This window comes from Xiphophorus hellerii, chromosome 16 (assembly GCF_003331165.1).
Source record: "Xiphophorus hellerii strain 12219 chromosome 16, Xiphophorus_hellerii-4.1, whole genome shotgun sequence".
Lineage (NCBI taxonomy): Eukaryota > Metazoa > Chordata > Actinopteri > Cyprinodontiformes > Poeciliidae > Xiphophorus > Xiphophorus hellerii.
In genome coordinates this window covers 8344695-8360359 of record NC_045687.1, presented here as the reverse complement: position 1 = coordinate 8360359, position 15665 = coordinate 8344695, and the positions used below count along the sequence as shown (strand labels likewise).

Sequence of the window (15665 nt, the reverse complement as noted above, 5' to 3'; positions counted from 1 at the left end):
ATTCATTAAAACACAAGAATGTCAACTCAATTTAAGTAGTTTAATACTTAAACAGGAAAGGTCATTAACATATACAAATGTTTTGTGAAAAGAATTTCTTTTAGGTTAACTAAGCATCGGAACATGTCTCTGATCAAGGTTTACACATGCTATTTTTGTCACCATATTCAGGCGTTTCTACAGAACAATGTGTAGCAAAGCTTCAGGTGTCGCACACTGAATATTTGCCATTAATGATAACACTCTGTAGATTGGATCAGAGAAAACCACCCACCAATCAGAGGGACGGTCCTGTACGCCCTCTGTTAAATCATGCTGGGATCAGGCTACTTCCTGCTCCAAGCAGAGGCCTTTTAACAAAGACCCGACTTATGACTCAATACTGTCTTGTTTGCGAGTGAGCATCAATATTTCCAGCATGTCATTATTTAATGTCTTTAAGGAGAAAACTGTATTTTCCAAAATCATTGTCATTTGGTGCTATAAGATGGTCTTTTCTCGCTTTGGCAAGTTTCATCAAAAGGAATTCCCTGCGCTCCATCCATTCTTTCAACTCCTGCTCTCCATGAGCCAGCTTACACAAGTCATCCTCTGTGCAAGTGCCTTTGAGAAATCTGTTGAAACACAACATCAAACATCAAAAACTGCAGAAGGAGGTCCAAGGCACCAGGCATAGACCAGCTGCTTAATCTGATCTTACCTCTCACAAACTTTGAAAGTGCCTGTGGGAAATCTGTACTGCCAGCAGTTCTGATCATCCTCCGAGTTGAAAACTCTCTCTTTGTGTTTCTCTGAAGTGATATGCTGCTGCCACTGCTTCTCGCTGTTGCAGTTTTTACCACACAACCAGCAATGATTGCCGGCCTGCAAAAAAGAAATCAGCTTTTAAATTTTTCTTTAATTACGAGGCAAATAACCAAACTAGAACTCACAAAAACCAGGACAACAGAGCTTAAAGTCCTTGCACTGCCTCTCTGTAGTTCAGAGAACTTTGAAATACTTGTGGTAGTTTATAAATCAGTGAATAGCTTAGCAACAAGATCTTTTGATCCAAAAATATCAACCTTACAGACCTCTCAGGTCTTCTGTTTCTGGTATGCTCTGCATCCCCAGAACCAAACATGGAGAAACAGCATTCAGATTCTACACATCACAAATCTGGAAGGAACTTCCAGAAAACTACAAAAATGCAGGAACAGAGTTTCTTTAAATTAAGGTTAAATCTCACCTGTTCAGAGTTGCCTTTGAGTGGAACATTGCTCAATCTATTTACTTAATAGGTTTGATGGCATTTGACAAAATGTAATGTTTATTGCTTGTTTCACAATTGGTTACTTATTTTATAGTATAAAGCACATTGACCCACTTTGTTGCTGAAGTGTCCTGTACAAGTAAACTTAACTTCAATGAATAACTCCACTGAAGTTGACAAAGTGGTAGAGACTTGTAATCAAATTGAGGTATAAAATATTTTCAGATCAGCATCGAGATGCAACAATCTATCAGAGGGATGCTTATTTCTTAGTAGTTTACTTCATGGAATGAAAGCTGTCATTTCTCTGTTGAACAGTTCATGTTTCCAGAACAAACATGCCAACTGCCAGTTTAAACATGAATTGTTTGCGGAGGCAGCTGGCTCTGCAACTCACCACTTCCTCAGCATAGTCTGTCGGCATGTGGATCTGTTTGCCGTTCTCCCTGAAAGAATTGTTGGACATTTCGTCCCCCCAGCCAGGCTTCTGAGACTGCAGCCACTGCTCATAAAGCTGATCCATATCTGGAACTGGAGGATGGACGTACAATGAGTGTGCTGCATTGTAAGGCGATTCAATTGTACTAATGAAATCCACCCAAGTGAGAAAGCCGAGCTCCTCCACAGAAACTTACTGTTGTTTTCCTTCATGTAGGTCCAAAGGTCTCTTTCTTCTACACTGTGAGCAAATGTGCAATTGCCGATGTACTGACACTTCTTGCCCGCTGTCACATGCATGCAAATCTAAAATGAAACATTTAGTTACCAGTTAGCAGAAACTCAAAAAGAAAGTGTTATTCACAAAATATAACAATGCTGGATGTGTACCTCAAACTGAGATGGGATGGGCTTTTTGGTTGGAAGTGGTCTTACTGTTGTCCACTTTTTTCTTTCATGAGAACTAACGAGCACAACCCTCTTGTCTTTTGCCCACCTAAAATCAGTAAGAGACCAATTACTGTAATATTCGCTCATTTTGAAACAATCCAAGAGATTGTTGAAATACTTACGTATGTCTTGCCTTTGCTTGGCAATACTTCTTATTTTTGTCAGCTTCACTCAGTTGGCCGTTTCTCCAGCACTGGCCACAAACAAACATCATCTTCAGATTTGGAGGGCCAAATCTTCTCTGGGGATTTGAAAACTGGGGACAATGTTTGAAGATAGAGATACTTTGTTAGACAACTGCAGCTATTTTTATCTGTGTTAAACAGAATGAGTTGATACATTGTTTTGTAGTGTGTTTTCAACCTGTGCTCCTTGCAATGAAGCTGTTGCATTCCAATATTTCTTTGCCTCTTGAACAATACTTTCATGAGTGATACCTGCAAGAAGAGTTAAAAAAGTGAGTGAAAATCTATATATATTTTTCCTCCAAGAAATCAAATCTTTGTCAGCATTCTCAAAAACGCCTCAGACTTCTGATAGCAAAACAATACCTAGCAAATATATCAATACACTTTTAAATATTCACATTATGAACATTAACAACCCTACAGACTCCTCCAGTTGGACACAAAAGATGGTTGCTAAGACAAACAAGTTCAGCTGAACGGTTGTAGCGCCCTTCTTCTCCCTACTGTCACTACATGCATGCTTAGTATGATGGACCACTGCAAAGTTACCATCTATGGAATCAACCGTCTTCTGTTGACGTTCAGAAAGTGCAATTGCATAATGCTGCCCACACCATTTTTCATACTTCAGATGTTGAGTTCTGTCTGTTTTCAGCCATACAGTTTCATTCTGATCTCCTCTGACTCCAATACGCCCACCTGACCTCTACAGATCTTTGCAGTTCATTGAAAGAAAGCTGGAATTGATACTCTAATACTTTTATATGAAACTGTAGGACTTCTTGTATTATTGATGGTATTTCGGACTGGCATTCATCTCTTGCAAAATGCTAAAGTAACACACGTCGCTTACCAAGTTCATGTTGCATCATCCAGACCTTGAGTTCGATTAGGCTGTGGGCGTAGAAACAGTCATCTTCTCTTACGCAGCCATAGCGCACTTCATGCCGGCAAAGATCCAGCTGACTCTGGGGACTCAAAGGTCTGATTTTAGAATAACGAACTGTATTGTCCCTCAAAATGTGAACTAGGCACCTAGGAGGAGACATAAAAAGGGAAGAAACAAAGTTAGTAATTGGATCATTTTTTTCACAATTTCTAAGTTTCTCAGAATCTCTCTAAAAGGATGTTTTAAGACAGAATTTAACAAATTTTGAATGACTCACTTATGAGTCTCAAAGTCATGCTTTGTCACCGGATGAGAGCAAAGAGATGGGTCATCTTTGTTGGTTTTGCTGATTATTCTGGGTTTGTGATCAAAGCACACCTGCAAGACAAATAAGGTGCATTAAGGAAGTTTCATCATTTCCCAAACAATACAATATCTGGTTAATTTTAGCCAAACACACAAATCAGGCAAAGTACGGTGAGTTAAGATTTTTTAGAATTTCTACTAATTAAGTATTGCCAATGCTTAGGTCAAGTACCACCTCAGTCTTTTCATTGGTTTATTTGTAATATTTGTTAAAGTTTGTATGTTTCTGTACAGTGCTTTAAACATATTGCAGTTTCATTCATGTAATTTTTCTTCCACTGAACTAATTACATGTTCAAGAGTAGAATGCTTCTCCTCCCCCACATGTAGTCAGCTACATATGACGCCGTGGGAATTCCCTTGAACTTTTATCCTCAGTGAAACAAAAGGACATTAAGTTGGCAGTTTAAAAATTATTCCTTTGCGAAAGAAAAACGTCACAACTTACCTGAGTGCTGCCGTTCATTACACTTTTTATAGTAGAACTGTTTTAAGGACTTGCTTGCATGTCTGTGTCATTAAATATGAACTGCATGCTATGCAGCACTGTTTAAAAAAGCAGATAATTAGGCTAATTACTTTGCCAACACTAACTTTTATGGCTCCCTATGTTATTCAGTGAGGAGAATGAAAAAAGATTTTGTACCATAGGAGCTCTAAATTTTAACTACTTTTTGTTTTGGTCTTCCACAACTGTAAGAAAAATTAGTTGACTCCTTTGTAAACACAAAACCAACATTGATTTTAAATTACCTCAGTACTTAAAACTAGATTTAGACTTATATCAAAAGCTGTTGTAGATTTAAAGACTGTTAGTCATCTTATAATAAAAAAAATAAGTTGCAATTAGTAACAGTTGGAACAGTAACAATATGTCATAATAACTGAAATGAAATTGTTATTGCTGCAACAGAAATACAGTGCGACATTTTTACTATTTTTGCTGATATACTGTATATATATATATGGTTCAAGTGTGGTATTTTTGTTAATTGCTATACTGTCAGAAGTGCAAATATGGAGTCCACAAGAACAAAATCCCCCAGCAGTCCAACACAGCTGAGATGATGTTTTATACTTGGTTTCTACACACATCAATGACTCATATTTTCATCACAATAGTCCGACAGCAAGGAAGACGAGTGTTAAACTCTTTTGGACTAGTACAGCTTCAACTCAAAATGAAGGAGCCAAAACTCCACCATTAACATGGAATATTTTTACATAAAATGTTGACTTATTTAGAAAGAAATAATTTTATTAATCCACAGAGCACTTAATGGATCAACCTCTCACATGATCTCTGACACCCTCAATTTCTGTGACCGTATAAGTACAGACATTTTCGCTTTTTCCTTAATTAAATTTGTCCGGTGAGAATTTTAGTTAATGTCGTTTTTGATCCAAAGTCAATGCAACTGTGACAACATTTAAAAAGCATATTTTCAGAGGCCTTCAACTAAAAACTGTGGAGAGGCACAATCTGGCTCTCCACAATCTGCCTCTCCACTTTCATGAAGAAGATGTGCATAAGAGTTTGTATCTTTGCAATTTTTCACAACCTCCCTAGTGGATTTGGCTTAAAGTCATCTCTTAAATTGACCAAAAACATGTCTTGGCAGAGGGGAGCATGGAAGGAGCAAAAAAATTAGGGTGAAAGCAGGCAGGCCTGCCAAACTCAGATTTGAAAGTACAGATCATCAAAAATAAATATTCAAAGTACAAGCAGAAACTAGCAAAAACCTGCCAAGAAACTAATGTCATATGATTACATGATTGATTGCTATGTTAAAATTTCCCATTCATTACTGTGAAGAGTATAAATAATTTAACATGCCACTTAATAAAATATGAATACTTTCTTCAAGGAAAGTACAAAGTACTTCCTGTTTTCCTGCTTATTGTCTTATGCTTTAAGCACCTTCAATTCAATTGATGACATCACAAAAATAACATCACTAATAGAGGTGCAGAGGTTTTTATCTTGATCTTACATCTACAGATGCAAATACTCAGCTTTTATATTTCCAATAAAGCAGAGGAAAATATAATCTAAGCATATAAGACATAATAAATTTAATCAAGGCCCTTAGCATTTGTCAATGTTTTCCCTTAAATCAGTATGATTTAAAAAATATTTGCCTCATCAACAACAAAAACAAAGAACAACCCTTATGTCTAAACACATCAACCTACTCCAATGTCAATGCGGTGAAAAAATTAAAACACTAACCCCACAGAGAAACATGAATATTCCACGATGCTCCTGTAAGATCTTGGGAACAGTTAGCCTGATGTTTGAGTTTGGCCCAAAAGGATCAAAAAGCAGTTCCCTGGAGATAAAACCTTTCCGCTCTAGAGTCCAAACATCAATCTCTTCCTGGCAGTATGCAAATGTGCAGTGGCCTGGGTATAGGCACTCTTTTCCAACAGCCACCTCTGAAACAGGTAAGGTCACATTTTAGTATTCCCTTACAGTCTACACTTGACTTAAGAGAAAGTAAACTGTGCACAAGGAAGAAAAACTTGCTATGGCAGTTCCTCTACTTGTTTTACTATGATGTATTATGATAAAAATAAATAGAATAAACATTTATTAGATTGACAAAGGCTATTCAAAAATCAAAACAAAAATCACAAGGGGAAAAAGAAAAGTGTACACTCGAGTTACCTTTGCAAATGTAGTAAGGTCCTACATATTGGGTTTTTGTTGGTCTGGGTCGAATGAGCTTCCATGTTTTATCAGGTGAGTGCTTTATTCTGCCAAGTAATACATCTTTTTTGCATTTATGATCTTCAGTGTGAAGAGTGTAATCCAACACTCCAGGTCCTGCATGCACAAGGAAAAAACAACAACTTTACACCAAACGAAACAACATACTCTCTCAGCTTACAGAAACTCAAGGAGGAGTTACCTTTACTGTCATAACAAACCCTCACCTGTTTTGACGTAACACGTTGAGCAAGCTTGCTTGAACTCATGTGTTTCAGCTAAGGGGTTTTTTGCTAAATCCACAGCAGCAGGGAGGTCCTTCACTTCAGGCATACCTAGTGGCATTCCCATAGGCTGTTCTTTATTGTTGAGCTGTATTTAAAAAGAAATTAAAAAACTACTCCAAAATTATATTATTAAAACCTGCTGATTAAACAGAGAAATTACCTTTGGAATGAAGGGACTGTGGGCAAAATCTGGAAATATTGGAGTGAGAAGAACAAAAAGAAAGATATTAAATTTATTTTGTATAAATATCTCGCCCTTTAAGAAATAAAAAAATAACATACCAGTTTTGTAGTCTGATATGCTGAGGCTGTCCAATGAGTCCAGCGGTGAGGGCAAGGAGTGAAAAGTGTCCATACCAAACAAAGTACTGCTTCCTGACTTGTTATAGAGAGGAGGCAGAGTTACAGTACACTGCTGTGAACCAGTGTGGAGATAAGGGCTTATATTAGAGGGCATCAGGAATGGATTTGACAAAGAACTGCCAGAGGAAATACTGGTAGGCAAGGGAAGAGGGCCTTTCACGGTGGGGATACCCTGATGAAAGACACAGAAAAGTTACAGTTCAGCTGAAAGAAATAAACTATCTAGACACATATATTCCTTCATATTAAAATTCCCCCACTAACCATGTCTGGTTCAGGGCCAGCTTGGTCCAGCAGGTCATCCAGGTCATCCCCAATTATGTCGCTGTCAAAATCTTGACTGGGTTCGAGAATCTGACAGGTCTTGCTGGTTCGGCAACCGTTCACAAATGAGTGCATGGACAGAGGAACTGATGTGGGGGCAGATACAGGCAGGGGGACCGACTCAAAGCCCAGGGGCTCAGATGGGGGCACAGATAAAATACTTTTGCTAGGAGGAAGTTCATCAACCACAGAGTCATTCAGAGGGGCGTGCACTGCTGCCGGGGATTGGATCGGAGCTGGACCTGAAGCCAAAACACTGCCATCTTGGGCAAATGGAGGCACTTCTAAAACAGAAAACACAACAGCATTAGATCTGACTCAGCTCCTTCTCACATTCAGACCAAAACGTTTTAATAGTAAAACTTACCAATTTCTATTTCTTCAACTGAATCTGAGCCACGAGAAAACTAAAAATGAAGACATTTCACAGATTAATGTATTGCTTGGGAAACTGTTTTCTTCAAATGAACTCATGAAGGTGATGTTGCATACTTTGTCACATGATGCATCTTGATAACTTGATCCACGCAAAACATTCAAGGCAGGCTGTAAAAAATTAATTTTTAAGAAGTTAATATTTTTTGATCACCATTTGGAAAGGACATTTAAATACCTATTAAATGATCTTACTCTTGAAAACCCATGAGTCAGACAGAAAAAACTAACTCTTCATGACATTACGTGTGGTCAAGTTGACTTTCATACATACCTTACTTCTTACATAAGCTTTGCGGATTTTCAACCCCAAAATTTTGGCAAGGTCCTGAGTCAGCTGTGTGACATTGGAATCCTGAGAAGACAAAACAGCAGCTGTGAAACAATCTTTGTGCATTACTGTTATGCTTTAAACACAGGAAATACATTTATGACAAAAAACAGTAGATGCTTCACTGTGTGTTTTGCATTTTAAATAAGGAAGTCCTTATTTTGTATGAGTAATATGTGTTCAAGTCAAGCTTTGACATGCCGACACCGAGTTGAGACAACTCTCTGACAGCTTTAAAACAAGAAGGAAGAACAACATCATTTAAAGTATTACTAAAGCCTACCTACCAGAAGTGATTAAGTATTTTTAGTTGGAGCAGAGAAAGTCACATCGTCTGTCAGACACAAGATGCTAGAGTCCCAAGAAAATTGAGACCCTGACCTTAATTTTCCATAAAGCTGTCAACCTTTTCAAATCCAGCATGCTCAATGACTGACAGAGGCTGAAAGCTATAAAAATATGATCAAGCAACTTTGTTAAAATCCATTCAAGTTTTTTTCTCTGATTCTCTAGCAGCATGAATGACCTAAAGAACTGTCTGGTTTCCTTTCAAATAGTTTCCTACATCTCTGTTCTTCCTCCATCTTCACTTATAAACACCTTGCTGCTCCTGAAAATAGTCAAGTTAGAGACTGCTTCATTTAGCAGCAACACCGAAGAATGTTGTCAACACAACGGGAAGGCACTCAGCTGTGCTCATTGGTTGAAAGAGATTGAAGTTTTTAGTTCCCAATCAGTTGATCACTAATCCGGGCAAATCGAGTAGAACACCAGCTCATTCCAATCATCATCCTGTTTCTCAGTGTATCTCAATTTTACTGCATCCAGACTCGTCCTGCCTGTGTTCTGTGTTGCATTAACAGTATGTACCCATGTTACTGCTATATTCTGTCTCTCTAACCTGTCAGGGTGATTTTTTTCTCCTTAGACACGGACAAAACAACAAGTAGATTCCTTGCAGATGTACATTAGTAATCTGCAGCATGCAAATATTTGTCCTTACCTGAGGCACTGTAAGCGAACATTTGGCAACAGCCTCATAGGCCTCTTGATGTCTCCCCATTTCTTTCAAGGCTTTTGCTTTTCTGTACAGTGCTCTGCAGTTCCCCTCATTCAACTGGAGAGCCTTTTCACAGTCTTCTAGGGCTTGGTCATACAGTCCCTATGAGTGATGACAAAAAAAATGGTGTAAAAGATCACACCAATTAACTTTAGTTTGAATTAGGTTTGGGTGTGCCTTGTTCTGACAACAGTAAAATATTTTCCCTGACATGTAAAACATGTTGTTGAATCCAGAAGAAGTAAAATACTTCACATAGCAAGTCATTCTTTTTTCCTCAAATATTTTTTGATGGATCCCATTTAAAAACCTTAAATAAAAAAACAAAAAAAAACTAGCTTTACTGTTTAAAAGTGATAAAATTTTTGACATTTTTGTGATAGATTAATGATCATGAAATATGTGTATAAATTTTAACCAATAACCATATGATTAGGTCTGCTAAGCAGTATTAAAAAAAACTTGATCAGCTCTCTTGTCATATCCAGAATTTTCTGTTTTCAGTGAATAACTTCAGCCAGTTATCAACTGAATGACAATGCAAAAAAACACTTGACGATCAATTGGAAAGTTTTCTTTGTTCTTTGCCAACATATCTTCCATTAAAAAATGAATGAACTGGAAATCCTGCAGTCCATCTCAAGTGAGACAGCTTCTGATGCATTAGAACCAGCTGACACCAACTTACTGGAACAATATTGAGATATGCAGCGGCTCGATTTGCATACAGCTTCTCCAGTACACTTGTTGGAACACAGATATCTTCTGAGTCCGCATAGTCTGCTATACTTAGTGCTTCTGTGTACATCTCAATTGATTTTGTCCACTCCCCTTCTTGGAACACATCATTTCCTTCTCCAAACAGGTTCCACACGAGTTCCTTTATGAACACCTTTAAATTAAAAAGAAAACAAAATCACTGACAATTACAAAACAATGTGTTATTGCATGCACAAGACAAAGAACTTCTCCTTTTAAAACGCTGGCCTTTAGTTTAGCTTACCCAACATGAGCTCATGGAAAAAAATAAAAGATGCTGCACCCACATTCAAATTTCCAAAACTTACCTCATACTGCTCTTGGGTTCCAGGAAATGGAAGGGTTGATCTACAAAGCCCAAACCAAAGAACAGAATGAGTTTCACACCTTCAATATGTCAATTTGATTAAAACACACATAAAAAGCAACCACTAAAGAGAAAAAAAATGTTTTAAAGTTTAGCAGCTCAAGTAGAAAGCCATAAAGAAGCCCAATCAAGTAGTACAGCAACATAATACAAGGAGGACCATGTTTTGCAGACTGTTTAAGTTTATCAGCTTATATAGGCTAAACTCTCAACATGCAGTGACCAAGAACTTTACAGACAGATTCAATTTACTTTATACATGGAAATAGTCAATATAGACAGATTCAAAGTCAATTACATGCCTAGTTATAAAATAATGCTGCAGTCAAAATAAAGAAATGTATCTGAACTGCCCTATTCTATTCTTTTTGGTACTAAATCAGATACATTTGTTTCCAAAGGGTCCACAGTATGAATTGTCATGTCGCATTTCATACGCGATTCATGCGACACATGCATCAAAATTCTGCACCAGAAAGTGCCAGACGATGTCAAACCACATGTAAATAATGGCTGAAGTTTATAATTATGAATGAAAAGAAAGAAGTGTGTCAGTGAAGCACATCACATAACAATTTCACCACTCCACGCAAACAAAAAAGACAAAAAAATGAAAAAACACTCATCGCATCCAAGCTTCTTCATTTGAAGTTGCAGTTAATGCTCCACCAAAGGCCATTGTTATAAGCTGTGCTTTTTTTTCTCAGCTTCCTTCATTTGGTTATGACCTTGTGACAAACCTGCTGACTCTCATTGCTGAATAACTTTAAAAATCAACTCCTAGATGATAGAATCCATTATTACTTCCATAAATTCAGTAGCATGAATGACCACGCAAACAAAAAATAAAAAAATTAAATTGGAATTGTGCATTAAGTCCGACTGTGTAAATGTAGCCTGAGCTTATTTATTTTATTGGGAATAGGTTTCCTATGTCAATAAACACAGCTGGCTGCAGAGAGTTACCATCTTTGTAGCAATAACTCCTCCTGAACTGGTGACAACACGCAGTTGATTACATCAAACCTTTAACTTTGCTCAAATGTTGTATATTGAGCATAGATGTGGTGACAGTGGAAAAGCAAACTAAATTTTAACAGGAAGATAAGATAAGATACAAATTTATTGTCCACTAGGGTGAACGTTTTCCTGAAGATACCCTCAGCATAAACTGTCTCGGTGACATCCATAAAAATGAATTACCAGGAAAGTGTTCAGGTGTTTGTGTTCATCATTAGCTGGACTGGTCGCAATGTACGCACAAACTGACTGTAAAAAAGCCAACATCAACAGAAAAAGATGCTTAAGAAAAGAATACCCTCAAAAATCTACTTTCAATAATCTGTTAAAATTTGCCTCTAAGAAAGAACAAAGTAATTGTTTATTCACACTAAATGGTACTGAACACCAAGGATGTAAAATGTCTCAGTATGATGTTGCTTTACACATTATGAAAAAGAAGACAGTGAACTCTATAACACTCATTTCAAGACAGTTCACTTAAAAATGTAAAACCCTCACAAAATAGTGACGTAGAATCAATATGTGTAAGTCATCTCATACTATCCTGAAAAGATCACATGATTTATTGAACAAACTGAATTCCTGTGGTATTAAACATTACAATGGAAGTTCTGTTTTGATATGTGGTTATTTTGTCATCTCCGGTGTGTTTGTTCTCTTTGAAAACACACTGAAGAAATCTGGACAGTCTATTACCACATAAAATTTCTATAACCTTAAAATTACCTCACTAAACTCAAAATAAATCGTATTTCTTTAAACTGTTTCAGTGTTTTACTCTATGGCAAACAACTAAAATCAAAGTGACAAATCTATGTTGTTCATAAATGTTAAATGCCATAAAATAATGTGGTCAGATTTACTACAACATCTGGTTGGAAATTGCAATCTCCTAACCTGACAAAGCTATGAAATAAATTCAATTTCAGTTATCATTTTTGTTTTAAGAAAATGTCTCTGACAGATAAGTGGAAATGTGACATTACTCTGTGTAGCACAGCTGCAGAACAAGGTTTGCACAAAGCTTTAGTCTACACAGTGTCGAAGCCAAGCCCAGATATAAAAAAAAATACAAAAACAAAGGCCATCTCTGCCGCCTCGCAGCTAATCTCACAAAAATAATAAAAACAGAATTCTGTACGACTAGAATCACAGAAACATTTTCCTTCTTCCATGCTCATTTCTGGTAAGCTTCAAAATATACATTATCTTAACATCCCACTGCAGTTTATGGAATAAAAACAACTAAAGTCGGAGCAGCTACAGGAGCTGCTGGTCATCTTCTACACAGCCATTTTTCAGCCTGTTCTGAGTTTGTCTATCATTGTGTGGTTTGGCTCAGCTACAAAACAGGAGACGGACAAGCTGCAAAGAGCAGCCAGGTCAGCAGAGAGAATAGTCAGGGCTGTTCTTCACTCCATCCAGGAGTTATACAGATCTAGGTGCAAGGAAAATGTCAGCTGACCCCATACATCCCGGGCACAAGTAGTTAAGACTTTTTCCTTTGGGTCGGCACTACAGAGCACTTTCAGAATAAACAAACAGCCACAGAAACAGTTTGTTCCCTCAGGCTCTCTTTGATGAATGCTTAAGAGCGCCCAGCTACTCTGCTGGGAATCACCAACCTTGTCTTAATTTTGTTTTTGTAATATTGTATATATGTACACATTTCTTAATAAAAAAAAAAAAAAAAAACAACTTTGTTTCCTTCAATATGTATGTCTATTTTTAAAAATGTCTGCACTTTGAAAGCAAGAGTGGAACCAAAGTCTTATTCCTTTTTGTTTGTAAAAATCTGGCAAGTAGAGCCAAATATTATTCTATTCAAGTTGATTTCATTCACAATCAGACATAAAAATAAATAAAAATATATATTCTGGTTTAAAAAAAAGACCCACCAAAACAGCCATTACTTACTCCTTAAAAGCTTGACTGATGTACCAATAGAAAAAAATACATTGGTGTGATGCAACACACTAATATTAATTTTCACAAGCTGAGATTTCTGCTTGCTTAATTAAATGCTTACAACATGCTTTGGCCAAGATTATATTACTTATATGCTAGTTTCTAACTCCCATCTTTGCACTATTTCTTCAGCAGGAGCAGTGACATGGCTCACTTCTCTCTCTCAGAAGTATAGTTTTTTGGACTGGGAATTTGGATTTAACAAACTAGTTGCAATGTATACAACAAATTTTCTTTATCACATCATATTTATAAATGTTTAGAGACTTTAAGAGGCTAATAACCTAGCATAACCCTGATATACTAGGCTCCATTAATAAAATTGATAGAATATTTAAATGCAAATAGCAAATTAAATGCAAATTTCCAGGTAGAAAAAAAAAAACACATTCTGAACTCTATTTTCCAAAAGAAGTGAAAGCAGTCTGATTTAAAGTTTAAGCTGAGTGAAAGTGGTAGGTCAGATACCCTTTAAATAAAGACTATTATTCTTTCTACTGCATATGTGAAGTGCTAAACCAAAAAGGCCCTAAAACAAGTTGAGGGTTTACTTTTTCTCAACCTTATGAGGTGCACTGATGTAGGAAACTAAATATTTATCATAAAAAATTGTTTTTGTTCTCTTTTTGTGTACCCTATTAAACAACTGATGATCTGTAAATTACACTTACTGAATGAACTGAAGGCCTTTCTGAATTTCCTGCCAGCGACGACTTCTGTCCCGACACGCTCCAGACATAGTTGCGCGTTTAGTGTCCTCTCCTCAAACAGCACCTGCAATTATAAAGTTTGATATAGCTTTTTAAACAACATACACAGATTAAATAAATTGTAATTCTTCTACCTGCTCATTTTTCTACATCAGTCCATGTTCTATAGCCCGAGTCAAAATTTACATTCCAAGTAAAGCTTAGGCTTTACTTGGAATGTCTTCTCCCAGGTTCACTTCCGAGTTTGAAAATGACGACACACACACAGTCCCGGAAATATGAGTTAAGTGAGTTATTTTTAAGCATGAGAGTTTAAACAAGCGCACAAACGGTTTGGTCGGCATTTTAAATAAATAATACAAGTTATAATTACATAGTTGAGGGTGTGGATAAGTTAGGTCACCGGCCTGCCGGAAATGTTCAAACTTTAGCATCTGAAAGACACCAGTCTATTATCGGACAACGATTCGATCGGCTTTAACCGCGCAGTCTGAGTTAGCGTCCGATGTCTCTTCACGAGAAAAAGTCACAATCAAATACACATTATTAGTACATTTATACATATTGACCAGTCAGGGCTGGTCAATATGTAATTCTGGAATGGCTACACTGCGTATGACCGAGGTTTAAAAAAGGAATTAAGCTGTAAGACTAAAATCAACCAATGTGCCATTTCTACCAGCAGTAAACCATTAACACCAATTATGATTTCAATCGGTGTTTCAAACTTTCAAACACTGTAGGATACACTGTAGGTTCAGGAGTTGATGTGTTATTCGTACAGCCCCCGTATCACGTACCGGATTCAAAACTGGTTTATATTTCAGCAGATTAAAGTTTCTGTCGTTAAATAAAAGGTCTACACACGGAACACAGGACGGTTATAGAGAAAATTTTAGTTCTAAAATGTAAGTATTGTCCGCTGTCCGATAATGGACGCATGTCTTTTAGCGCACGTGTGTTACCCGCGGCTAGACGCCGTCGATTATACTTCTCGTTAGCCACCGTTGCCTCCTGCTAGCAAATGTTACCGTTTATTACACAGTTACAAAATAATTCAAACTTAATAAAAAATGTATTTTTTTTTCTTACAAGAGACCATAAACACAGTCGTTAATAAATAAGATGACACTACTGTATAAGTTCAAAGGAGGAAGTCTGAACCAAACAAAGCATTGGTATTTCCAAGTTAAACTAGTTCCTCAACGCAAACAATGGCGAGCTGTAGATGTTTAGCCCCAAGCTTAGACGAAGAATATAACACAGACAGTTCTGAATAGTATCTGTTTTAGATACTTACATGAATGAGTCTTTATTCCAAACAACCTTTCAGTCTGTATATAAGAAGGGGGAAAGGAAATCTTCGTTTTAGCTAAAAGAACTTAGCCAGAGATGTCGCTGAAGGCCGCCCTTTGCTTCTTCTTCTTCTTCTTCTTTAATCATTGACGTTTTCATGTTGTTGCCCCCACTGGCGATTATTAGACATGACCATTTGAGACAGAAAAAACACAACACTGGATCATGAACGTTCCTTTTTTTCATGCTACATTTCACTTACCAAGTTAATGTAGGCTGTTTAGGATCTACCTCTGAAATAATAGAATTACAACAGGATTGATTATTTGTCAGTAATTCTTACAAAATTTTGAGAGGAAAAAAAAAGATTTTCAGCAATTATTTATATTTAGTTTTTTGTATTTCACACTTTTTACTTTTAACTAACAACTCAGGAAGTTTCAGAT

At 36.9% G+C, this 15665-nt stretch overlaps 1 protein-coding gene across 1 annotated transcript; it reads right to left on the bottom strand.

The window, feature by feature from the left end:
• Positions 1 to 21: 21 nt before the first annotated feature.
• zc3h7a (zinc finger CCCH-type containing 7A) lies at positions 22 to 15359 on the bottom strand. Its single transcript, XM_032587243.1, has 23 exons — positions 15224 to 15359; positions 13885 to 13987; positions 10164 to 10203; positions 9785 to 9988; positions 9040 to 9198; positions 7980 to 8060; positions 7763 to 7816; positions 7638 to 7677; positions 7211 to 7554; positions 6866 to 7118; positions 6744 to 6772; positions 6524 to 6668; positions 6255 to 6413; positions 5817 to 6022; positions 3495 to 3595; positions 3182 to 3363; positions 2504 to 2577; positions 2263 to 2396; positions 2081 to 2186; positions 1888 to 1996; positions 1650 to 1783; positions 701 to 864; positions 22 to 614 (listed from the first exon to the last, which is right to left on the bottom strand). Exons 2-23 carry the CDS (start codon positions 13950 to 13952, stop codon positions 425 to 427), a joined length of 2976 nt encoding a protein of 991 aa, XP_032443134.1. The 5' UTR covers positions 13953 to 13987; positions 15224 to 15359; the 3' UTR covers positions 22 to 424.
• Positions 15360 to 15665: the final 306 nt, after the last annotated feature.

What these genes read in the sequence shown, in the direction of transcription:
- zc3h7a (XM_032587243.1), bottom strand. Translation starts at nt 13,952, where the DNA reads ATGTCTGGAGCGTGTCGGGACAGAAGTCGTCGCTGGCAGGAAATTCAG. An exon ending in CATATCAGACTACAAAACTG is followed by an intron (nt 6,773 to 6,865) that starts GTATGTTATTTT and finishes CAATATTTCCAG; the next exon opens with ATTTTGCCCACAGTCCCTTC. An exon ending in CTACATGAAGGAAAACAACA is followed by an intron (nt 1,784 to 1,887) that starts GTAAGTTTCTGT and finishes TCCATCCTCCAG; the next exon opens with TTCCAGATATGGATCAGCTT.